The sequence below is a fragment of the Euprymna scolopes genome, chromosome 45 (assembly GCF_053919585.1).
Source record: "Euprymna scolopes isolate OS-2025 chromosome 45, ASM5391958v1, whole genome shotgun sequence".
NCBI lineage: Eukaryota > Metazoa > Mollusca > Cephalopoda > Sepiida > Sepiolidae > Euprymna > Euprymna scolopes.
Genome location: NC_136526.1, coordinates 48156387 through 48168897, shown reverse-complemented (window position 1 = coordinate 48168897; position 12511 = coordinate 48156387). Strand labels below are relative to the sequence as shown.

At 34.6% G+C, this 12511-nt stretch overlaps 1 protein-coding gene across 1 annotated transcript in view; it reads right to left on the bottom strand.

Annotated features, from left to right (window-relative positions):
- Positions 1-1176: 1176 nt before the first annotated feature.
- LOC145269550 (uncharacterized) overlaps positions 1177-12511 on the bottom strand; it is a 13624-nt gene continuing 2289 nt past the window's right edge. Inside the window, exon 2 of the mRNA XM_080125305.1 lies at positions 1177-2205. Coding sequence (XP_079981431.1) covers positions 1310-2200 — 891 coding nt within the window. The 5' untranslated portion in view covers positions 2201-2205 and the 3' untranslated portion in view covers positions 1177-1309. The remainder of the gene's footprint in view (positions 2206-12511) is intronic.

The following is a 12511-nucleotide window of genomic DNA, read 5'->3' as shown; positions in this document are numbered from 1 at the left end:
AAAAGAGTGTCGCACTCAAAATATTAAATACCTTGAATGACTTTGCAGCTTGTATGAAATTATGTTGTGCTTTACTGAGATTTAACATATGCAGGATGTATGGTCATATTTTAAAGTTAATTAAACCGTATCTCACTTTTTTACATTGGAATCTTCAATGATGTAAGGTTGGCATACTTGCTACGAAAATTTGGTTTTTCAATTGACTTTTAAGATCTAAGAAAAAGTTTGTTTTATTTTCATTTACAGGTTTACCAAAATCTTATTCTCAGCAAATAACGTCTTCATATTTCAAACGGAAATAGTTTTACCTTTTTATTAAATTTTACTTTCGTTGAATTCTCATAAAGCAAGGGGTTCCCTCCTAGTGTGTATACTTATGTACATTTTTAAATTTGATTTCTGAGAAAACGAAAATTTTTTTAAGGATACAGTACACACAACAATTCCACAGAGTACAAACCAACACACAAAAAAAAACATCAGAGACTTTGATTCTGGGTTCAACTTTGACAACACAATACATAAGTTATCATGACAACTAGCGGACCCTGATATATGAATTCTTCTCATTTTTTGCTTTCGTCCATACTTTTGGAATTGTTTTATTACAAACACTCTTTTTCCTTCCTTTGTTATTAACACGTTAATGAAGATGGTTGCATAACGTTTGTATGTAAGAATAAGACTGTCTATCTATTCTATGTATATGCAGGCTTCGTCTAAAACGATTTTTCTCTTGGACAGAAGAAACTAAACTCTCTTGGACAGTCTGGCCCTGAGATTCGACAAGAACCATGGACTGAACATAGTTACTATGGCCGCACACACAAAGACTTACACTAACACATACAAACACAAGCACACCCACATATACATTGTCCCAAATTCAACACTGGTTATGATATGTATTCTTAAACAGTTTTCCTTTTTTACAAACAAGACATTCTTTTTTATGAAAGCGCACATCCCATTTACTAATACTCTTATCTTTCCAATTTACCTTTTATTAATACATCAATGAAGATGATTCAACAAAGTTAATTTAAATGTTTGAATAAGACATGGTCTTCCTATTCTACAAGCTAATACCCTAGCTATTTTAAACTGTATAAAGATTAAGCCAGTAATTTACATGATCCAGTTGTGTGTTCCATTGGAACATTTCAATTCATCTTTTATAAGCACATATATGCATGTTTTGTCAAAATCGATTTCAATGTGAATCACCCACTTGATATTTCATTGAGAAATGGCTTCACCTTTTTCTTTGTTTTATTTTTTTTATTTCAGTCGAAGTCTTAATAAATCAAGAGACTCCTTCATTGGGGCTAACACTTGTTTTCATGTGTATACGCATGTGCATTTTTAAACTAGATCTCTGTGAAAATGAAGCTGCACATATTTCACAGGAAAATGGTTTCTCGCCTGTGTGTACACGCATGTGAATTTTTAAATAAGATTTATAAGAAAACGTAGATGAACACAATGTGCATGAGAATGGTTTCTCCCCACTGTGTATTCGCATGTGTGCCGTTAATGTTGACTGCTGGGAAAATGAAGAACTGCAAATTGCACAGGAAAATGGTTTCTCTCCAGTGTGTATAAGCCTGTGCCCTTTCAGACTTCCTTTCTGAGAAAATGAAGACCCGCATATATCACAGGTAAATGGCTTTTCGCCAGTGTGTTTACGCATGTGTATTTTAAAATTTCCTTTCAGAGAAAATGAAGATCCACATATTTCACAACAGAATCGTTTCTCTCCGGTGTGTGTGTACATGTGATTTGTCAGAATTGCCTGCTGGGAAAACGAAGCCATGCATATTTCACAAGAATATGGTTTCTCTCCAGTGTGTATAAGCATGTGTTTTTGCAACACGCATTTCTGAGAAAAAGAGGAGTCGCATATCTCACAGGAAAATGGTTTCTCCCCAGTGTGTATACGCATGTGGTTTGTGAGATTTGATTTTGACGACAATGAGGCTGAGCATATTTTACAGCAGAATGGTTTTTCGCCAGTGTGTGTACGCAAGTGTTTGGTCAAAATTGATTTCTCAGAAAATGAAGATCCACATATTTCACAGGAAAACGGTTTCTCCCCAGTGTGAAGGCGTATGTGTCGGGTTAGTTTTGCTTTTTGGGAGAACGAAGATCCACAACATGCACAGGAATAGGATTTCAATTCTGGTACCTTCTGCATTATATCTGCAAGAAAAAAAAACAAATATTAAAACAAATGTGAATTTTATTTATTTATTGCGGACCATTATGCTCATCGTTATTAGTTGTTATTTCACGATATTTCGGCTATCTAATTGTTGGCCGAAATGTCGTAAAACAACAACTAATAAAGATGAGAGCTGGCCAAAACCTAATGAAACAACAACTAATAAAGATAAAAATAATATTCCGCAATAAATAAATTAATAATTAATACTCATCTCAATAATGAATTCCAATTAAAAAATATAAAAATGGGAACTCATTATTATTATTATTATTATTATTATTATAAAGTAATTTAGTTTATGTTTAAAGCATTTAAGATATATTTTATTAATAAATAAATGCATTTTCTCTAAATTTGAACACTGATTAACTAATAAAAGGAAATTAATAAACTCAATGTATATTTCTTCATTATAAAAAATAACAAATATTAAAACAAATGCAAGGGAGTTTATTAACAATATATTAATATTGTAGTACCTTTCACGTATGTACGTGTCTCACAGTTTCCAGTTTACAAACCATGTGATTGGGAAATCCTAATTAATTAAAAACAAGGATAGAATGTGATAACATACTACAAACATTAAGTCAGTATATAACTAAACTAATGTTCAGTGTACATTATCACCTTATATTCTCCTTTTTTAATAAATAGAATCTCTTAACTTCTGCATTATATCTCTAATAAAACAAATATTAAAACAAATGTAATCGAATCTATTATCTACTAGTATTTCAGCCAGCGTTGCCCGGGTGTTTGGAAGTGTATGTTGAGCACAAAAACAAACAAAAAAGCGGTCAATATTTTAAACTTTGCCTCCTATTATGACTCCTCAACATTTATTGTTTTGGACTCAAGCTATTAAGTTAAATCTGTACATATGTTTGTCAGAGTTTCCACATTATAAATTGTTCGATCAAGTGATTCTATATATTAAAAATGGAGATAGAAAGTGATAGAATTCTACAAAGATTAAATTAGTATGTAGACAAACTAATTTAATGTTCTTTGTGGGTTATTAGCTTCTGTCCTCTTTTTTAATAAATAAAATCTCCTGACTTAAGACACAATGTTAAAAAACATTTTTTTTTGCTGATGTCGCCTTTATGTCGTATGTAAAACTAAAATATACGTTCATAGTCTTCTATGTAGGTAGTTTTAAAAATAGAAAGTTATGTAAGAATAGTTTCATTTCCCATCAGCGAGTTGGCAGGGTCACAAAAGGTTAGGTTTGACAGGTATCAACCTAGAGGGAATGCACCGGAAATTAGGGGTGACACGGGAATTGTGGTCCTAGGCTTCCGGTTGACAACCACATGAGCTGAGAGTGGTTTTGGGCTGCAGATGAAGCAGACAGGAGATTCGTGTCTCTCCCCAACAACAAGGGTTCGCTATATAGGCTTACCTTGAATAAACAATTGAAGCTTCAAATCCCATCTTGTGTTCATTAATGCATCTGTCTGCAGCAGTAAGTACCACTCCCCACGAGATGGGAGACCAGCGTCCAGAAGGCATCATCCGCTGGCCAAGGCAAGCAGGTACGTACATTATACATTTGCACATACATGTCTCGAAACCTTCCAAGGCAAGAAACGGTGTAAGGATAAGAACTCACACCCACACACGTATATAAGTAAGGACATTGATAAGAACACATAGACCCGTAAAAGCAATCATAAAAAGATAGTAACAATAAAACATAAATGAGAATGATTAGCAACGGAAACGTTTAGAAGTAATAAATAGATAATAAACAGGACAGCAAACATTTACAGTAACACAAGGGTAGCATCCGTTCTGTTTAAAGGTGGTATGATAATATTGTTTCCATTCATACCAGGCGTCCATACGCTGGAAATGTGTTACAGACTTCTATAAGGATACTGGAGATAAACCGTATTAACCAGATATATCCTGACACTCCATTAACCAAATTACTTAGGTAAATATTTTTACACTTTTAACAAAAGAGTTACAATAATATCGCAGGGTCTCTATTCCTTACAAAATATCGACAAAATGCCCAGTAGCAATATATTACATATGAAAGATGTAACTGTGGAATTTCCACAGGTCCTGCTAGTTATTTTATTATTATTATTATTATTATTATTATTATTATTGGGAGGTGTGTAAGAAGGTTGGGGTGAAGTGTGCTGGAAAATGGTTCAAGGAGGTGCCTCATGAAGTGAGAAGTGAGGATGGCAAGATAGAGGTATGGTGGGACAAAAGTGTCATAACGACCAAGCAATTGGAACATAATCGTCCGGATTTGGTCGTCATTGACAAAGTCTCAAAAAACTGGCAGATAGTAGACTTTTCAGTACCCTGGAAAAAGAATGTGAGAGAGAATAAGAACAAGAAGTGGAGAAATTATGCTCCATTGGCCTTGGAGATAAGATGTATACACGGGGTTAAAACACAAATAATACCAGTCCTAGTTGGTATACTAGGAGTAGTATCAAGTTGTCTGGAAGGACAATTGAAAAAAAACTACAAATTTCCGATGTTTTAGGTGACCTTCAGACCTCTGCTCTTGTAGGTACCACCAACATCCTTAGAAAACCTCTTGATCTTTGAAGCCCGTGGTTTGGAGCCGGGATTGAGGGAAATCCCCTGGAAATGAATCCCATCCCTTTCCTGAGAGACATTGATAAACGAAATCAGAATTATTATTATTATTATTATTATTATTATTATTATTATTATTATTATTAATGTAATTCAATTTACGTTTAAAGCATCTAAGATAAATTCTTAGAATAAATAAATGCCTTTTCTCATAATTTGAACGTTGTTATAAAGCAAGGGATTTTTTATTATTATTAGATATCTAAGATATCTTCTGAATATTCATTATTGATATAATAATTGTTCTTTCTCATAATTCCATTACTCTTATCTTTTTTCTTACAAAAAATAATTAAATTCCAACGAACATATTTAAACCGTATATTACAAGCAAAGTTTTCACAGTTTTCTTCTATTTCAATAAGTTAAAAAAATATTAATTTTATATCTAAAGTTTACTAAACAATCTCGATCAGTATGAAGAACATTGCCAGGATCGAAAAGTAATTAATTTTCCGGCTCAGAAATAGAAATATAGAAAAGAAAATATGTTGATTTTATAAAATTATGTCTTTCATGGCTGGAATTAAAGCTTAAAATTCAAACGTACCATGCTTAAATTGTTATAAACAGAAACATTCCCTTCAAACGCGCCTCTATCATATCAAAGAACCTACTTTTGATTTTACATGCTTGACCTTACTGCTTGTGCGGTGATAACTTAACTTTTTCATTTTAAACTTTAATTTAAGTATCATGATGCAATTCTACTTTAAACAGAAACATTGATTTCAGATCTGTGACTGTCATATCAAAGAACCTATAGTTGATTTTATATCTTTATCTAAATATTCTCTGCGATAGTTTATCCCGTAAATATTGTTAGTTTACTTTCAGTTTTCTGCTATGGAAAGTGCAGGTATATTTCTGGTGGCTTATTTAGCTATTGGCAGGCTTATTTTGTGTTATTGCCTCATTAATAAAACAGTTTTATTCAAAGTGTTATTCTACTTCCTTGTGTTTTTCAGGTTGATGCAGTATCATAGTTTGGGTTCAGGGAACGTATCAGATATTGGCCAGTGCTCAAAATAGTTGCTTCATCTTGGTGGTCACTTTCTGAGAGGCTTCTGTCACCTGCTTTTCTAGACAGATAGAACATTGGTTTCTTCACATTACTTTGTGCACTGTAACCATTTTTCTCGCTTTCTAGCCTGGTAATGTATTTTTGTGATCAGTAAATAATGCCTGTGCTGTATGTTATCAGTAAAAAGCAAGGTGGCTAATTACAGTTTCTTTGGTTTTGTTTGTCAGCTGAATTTGGAAATTTTTTCCCCTGCACAATGTACATATTTTTAGTTAATTTTTTCCCTCTGCACAATGTACATATTTTTAGGTAATTTTCCCCCTGCGCAATGTACATATTTTTAGGCAATTTTTCCCCCTGCACAATGTACATATTTTAGGCAATTGTTTCCCCCTGCACAATGTACATATTTTTAGGCAATTTTTCCCCCTGTACAATGTACATATTTTTAGGCAATTTTCCCCCTGCACGATGTACATATGTTTAGGCAATTGTTTCCCCCTGCACAATGTATATCTTTTTAGGCTATTTTTTTCCTGACAATGTACATATTTTTAAGCAATTTTTTGCCTGCAATATGTACAGATTTTTAGGCAATTTTTCCCCCTGCAAAATGTATAGATTTTTAGGCAATTTTTTCCCTTGCACAATGTACATATTTTTAGGCAATTTTTCCCCCTGCACAATGTACATATTTTTAGGCAATTTTTCCCCCTGCACAATGTACATATTTTTAGGCAATTTTTTCCCTGCAAAATGTACATATTTTTAGGCCATTTTTCCCCTGTACAATGTACATTATTTTAGGCAATGTTTCCCTCTGCACAATATACATATTTTTTGGCATCTTCCCCCCTGCAAAATATACATATTTTTAGGCAATTTTTCCCCCTGCGCAATGTACATATTTTTAGGCAATTTATCCCCTGCGCAATGTACATATTTTTAGGAAATTTTTCCCCCTGCACAATGTACATATTTTAGGCAAATGTTTCCCCCTGCACAATGTACATATTTTTAGGCAATTTTTACCCCTGTACAATGTACATATTTTAAGGCAATTTTTCCCCCTGCACAATGTACATATTTTTAGGCAATTTTTCCCCCTGCACAATGTACATCTTTTTACGCAATTTTTTTCCTGCACAATGTACATATTTTTAAGCAATTTTTTGCCTGCAAAATATACAGATTTTTAGGCAATTTTTCCCCCTGCAAAATGTACAGATTTTTGGGCAATTTTTTCCCTTGTACAATGTAATATTTTTAGGCAATTTTTTCCCCTGCACAATGTACATATTTATAGGCAATTTTTCCCCTTGCACAATGTACATATTTTTAGGCAATTATTTCCCTGCAAAATGTACATATTTTTAGGCAATTTCTCCCCTGTACAATGTACATTATTTTAGGCAATGTTTTCCTCTGCACAATGTACATATTTTTTGGCATTTTTCCCCCTGCACAATATACATATTTTTAGGCAATTTTTCCCCGGCACAATGTACATATTTTAAGGCAATATTTCCCCTGCACAATGTACATTTTTTAGGCAATTTTTTCCCTGCACAATGTACATATTTCTAGGCACTTTTCCCCCCTGCACAATGTACATATTTTTAGGCAATTTTCCCTCCTGCACAATGTACATATTTTTAAGCAATTTTCCCCCTGCACAATGTACATATTTTTAGGCAATTTTCCCCCTTTACACTGTACATTTTTTTAGGCAATTTTACCCCTGCACAATGTACATATTTTTAGGCAATTTTTCCCCCTGCACAATGTACATATTTTAAGGCAATTTTTCCCCCTGCACAATGTACATATTTTTAGGCAATGTTCCCCCTGCACAATGTACATATTTTTAAGCAATTTTTTGGCTGCAAAATGTACATATTTTTAGGCAATTTTTCCCCCTGCAAAATGTACAGATTTTTAGGCAATTTTTTCCCTTGCACAATGTAATATCTTTAGGCAATTTTTCCCCCTGCACAATGTACATATTTTTAGGCAATTTTTCCCCCTGCACAATGTACATATTTTTAGGCAATTTTTTCCCTGCAAAATGTACATATTTTTAGGCAATTCTTCCCCTGTACAATGTACATTATTTTAGGCAATGTTTCTCTCTGCACAATATACATATTTTTAGGCAATTTTTCCCCCTGCACAATATACATATTTTTAGGCAATTTTTCCCCCTGCACAATGTACATATTTTTAGGAAATTTTTCCCCTGGATAATGTACATATTTTTAGGCAATTTTTTCCCTGCACAATGTACATATTTTTAGGCAATTTTCCCCCCTGCACAATGTACATATTTTTAGGCAATTTTCCCCCTGCACAATGTACATATTTTTAGGCAATTTTTCCCGCTGTACACTGTAAATTTTTTTAGGCAATTTTCCCCCTGCACAATGTACATATTTTTAGGCAATTTTTCCCCCATGCACAATGTACATATTTTTAGGCAATTTTTCCCCCTGTACAATGTACATATTTTTAGGCAATTTTTCCCCCTGCACAATATACATATTTTTAGGAAATTTTTCCCCCTGCACAATATACATATTTTTAGGCAATGTTTTGTCCTGCACAATGTACATATTTTTAGGCAATTTTCCCCCCCTGCACAATATACATATTTTTAGGGAATTTTTTCCCCTGCACAATATACATATTTTTAGGCAATGTTTTTTCCTGCACAATGTACATATTTTTAGGCAATTTTTCCCCCTGCACAATGTACATATTTTTAGGCAATGCTTTTTCCTGCACAATGTACATAATTTTCAATTATACGGTTTGTTTATCATGGTTGTATTGAGTTTTGATGCAAATGTCAAAATGTCTTCAAACTCGCATAATTATGCGATGCACTGACGTTATTAGAAAATCAATGATATTTGTCTTTTGTTGATTTTCTTTTGGCATTAATTTTTGACACCCCTAACACGAAACTGTGAATAAAATATTAAAAAACTTGTAATTTTTCTTTATAAAGTGGGTTGTTTATTTTCTTTATAAATCATACTTTCAAAATAAACTATTAAAGTTGTATAAAAAGTAATATAAATTTTTTTTTTAAACAGTAATGAAATTAATTGAATTTTACGAGCTCAGTATTTTTTCAATTTTTAAACTTTAAAAATCTATCAAAATTTTTCTATTGATTCTATTTTTACGATATTTTCAGGGTCAATGTGAAATTTTATGATCTTTCCAATAAACCGAATATAATATTTTAGACATACGTTTTTTTAATTCACGCCCCTCCCATTTTGAAATGTCTATTAAAAAGTAAATAATTAATTTACTCACCAAATTGTTATGTATAACAAATTGAAGAGAAAATATCAATAAATAATATATTCAAATTCAAAACAAAAAAAGTAGTGTTTTTTTTTAGAAATTTACCTGTGAAGTCCGAAGTTTAAAACCTTTTTTTAAAAAAAAAACACGTTGTTTGTTTTTTGTTTTATTTTTTAATTATTATTTTTAAATGCAATCTCGGTCCTTGCACCTTTAATTGAAAAAAAATTAGGGTTTGAATTACATTTTTCGAGTAGTTATCAGCTTGGAAAGACAGGGGGTCGAATTAATTCACGCCCCTCATTTTGAAATGCTTATTAAAAAGTAAATAATTAATTTACTCACCAAAGTTTTATGTATCAAAAATTGAAGAGAAAAGATCAATAGATAATATATTCAAATTTAAAACAAAAAATAGTGTTTTTTTAGAAATTTACCTGTAAAATCCCGAGTATAAAACCTTTTTTTAATCATTTTTTTTTTTTCTGTTTTTTTTTTTTTTTTGCTTTTTGTTGTTGTTTTTTTAAAATGAATTCTTGGTCTTTGCTCCTTTAATTGAAAAAAAATAGGGTTTGAATTACATTTTTTGAGTAGTTATAAGCTTGGAAAGACAGGGGGTCGAATTATTCAATATTGTTCACGGAGTTTCTGACACACCTGTGACTGCATGCCATAATCTTAAGTTAATACATTTAATTTTTGGTAAATTTTTACGACGTGCCCCAGCGTATTATAAACACCCAACCTTCCCATTTTAAGAATGGCTTTCGGAATAAACACCCCCCACCCCAATCTCGAAAGCTGTTCTTAACATGGGGAGGTTGAGGGGTGTTTATTCCGAAAGCCGTTCTTAACATGGGGTGGTTGGGATGTTTATACTACACTGGGGAAGGTCGTAAAACAATACCCAATCTTTTAGTTACAGCATATCATCTTTTCGAAAAAAATTTTTTTTTTTTTTTTTAATTACATTTTTACCCCAAACAAGGCACATTGCCACTCAGGTGTAGGGGGGCTACTATCAGGGTCAGCAACTACTGGGGCACTATGTAGGGATTTTGGGCAGCAAGATGTCGGTTCACGTTACACTTGAACTTCTGCATGTCAGTACAGTTAGGGGAGCAGGATCCTGGAATGGAATTCCAGAGTCTAGCGGTTCTGGGGAAGAAACTACTGGAGTAGAAAGATCTTTTACATCTAGGGATCTCTACTGTGTAGGGCTGGGATTTAGCTGCCTGTCGGGTTTGTCGAGGGTGTCTGTGTCGTGGGCGCACAAGTGTCTGCAGTTCGTCAAAGCATTCACCATTAAAATACTTGTAGAACAAGCAGAGGGATGCAACGTTTCATCGATGGGACAGAGGCTGAAGCTTAGATGCCAGTTCAGGGCCTATCAGATTGGCGACTCTTTTTTTAACCTTGTCTAGGAGCGAGAGACTAGTAGTAGACGCACCAGCCCAGATGTGACAACAATACTCCATCTATGGGCGAATGGTGGCCTTATAGAGATATAGGATACTTTCAGGTGTCAGTAGTTTTCTAACACGGTAGAGAGAGCCTACCTTTTTTGCAGCGGCCCTGGCAATGTTTTCAATATAATTGTTCCAGCTCATGTTTCCTGTGAACGTTAGGCCAAGCGGTTTGAAAGATGTACTCTCAGACAGTGAGTCACTGGCCATTGCTATTGGTGGCAGAGAAAGTTTCTTGTAATTATTGAAGGAAATCAGTTTAGTCTTGGCAGCATTGAATGTGACCATCCATTTATGTCCCCCATTCCACTACAGATTGGAGGTCATCCTCTAGTGTTTTTGCCATTTCTTTAGATATGTGTTCATTTGTTTTCCTGTCATGCCTGTTATAGAGTATAGTGTCATCAGCATATATACCCATCTCAGAGGAATTTTTGTCGGGGAGGTCATTCATAAATATCAGGAACAATAGAGGTCCAAGAATAGACCCCTGAGGCACTCCCGCATTTATATCACACTGTTTAGATGTTCGACCGTCGAGGACAACCTGGATTTTTCTCTTATCTAAGAAGGATTCAATTATGTTAAGTATTCTACCAGTGATACCGTATGATTTAATTTTCCTGAGGAGACCCTTGGGCCATACCCTGTCAAAAGCCTTAGACATATCTAGAGCTACCGCTCTGCCCTCCCCCGCTTTGTCTAGTGAATGGTATATACGTTCAGAGATTACAGTGAGGATGTCTGCTGTGGAACGGGCTTGTCTAAATCCATATTGTTTGTCAGTCAGAAGTTTAGCATCTGTAAGGTGCCGGACTAGAGCATGGTTAATTATGGTCTCAAATATTTTGGCGAAAAGTGGGAGGAGGCTAATGGGGCGATAATTTGATGGGTCAGTTCTTTCGCCAGAATTCTTGAATATTGGTACCACAGAAGCGGTTTTCCAACAGCCCGGAAAGCATGATTCATTAAGGCATTTGTTGAAGAGTTTGGAGAGAACTGGAGCTACTTTGGCTGAGCACTTTTTTAATAGCACAGCTGGGATGAGATCAGGTCCACATGCTTTTGAAGTGTCAAGATTTTTTATGATAGCATGTACCTGAGCAGGGGTGATTTTTAGTTCGTCTAGCGGGGCGTCTGTCCGCAAAGGAAAGTCAGGCAAGGGGTGGTTGGTAGGGTCCAGTGTGGAGTTCGAGGCAAACTGGCTGGCAAGCATATTAGCTTTGTCGGTTGCTGAGCAAACAACCTCGTGATTTTTGGTTAGTGGGGGAATTGTTGATTGCCCATTATTTAATACACTGTTGTAGATTTTCCAGAAGTCACGATTTCCTAATTTTTGTGCTTCGATGCGTATTTTAGTGGTTTCAGTAAATTCTCTCTTGGCTGTCGCTATTTCTTTCTTAACGTTATTTCTAGCTTCTATGTACTTCTGTTTGTTTGAACTGGACTTATGTCGGTTAAATCTGCGGTATGCATGCTGCCTTTGAGCAATGGCAGTTGCGCAAGTCAAAGTAAACCATTGGGGAGAGGGGGGCTTCCTATAAAATTTCCGCATGGGAACATGTGCTTCCATTGCTGTTTTGAACCATTCAGTGGTCTCATTTGCGCACTGTTCAGCAGGAAGAGAAAAAATATTTCCCCATGAGGCATCTCTGATAAGATCTCTGATGGCTTCCCAGTCAGCCTTTTTATAATATCTTGTTGTTTTGAGCACTGGCTCTTCAGTTTTGGGTCTAGAATTTAGAGCGATTTCTACCATTATCACTGCATGGTCAGCGTTCCCGAGTGGGCTGTTAGCATTTGTTGTACAATCCTCGGGAACTGTAGTCAGAAACAGAT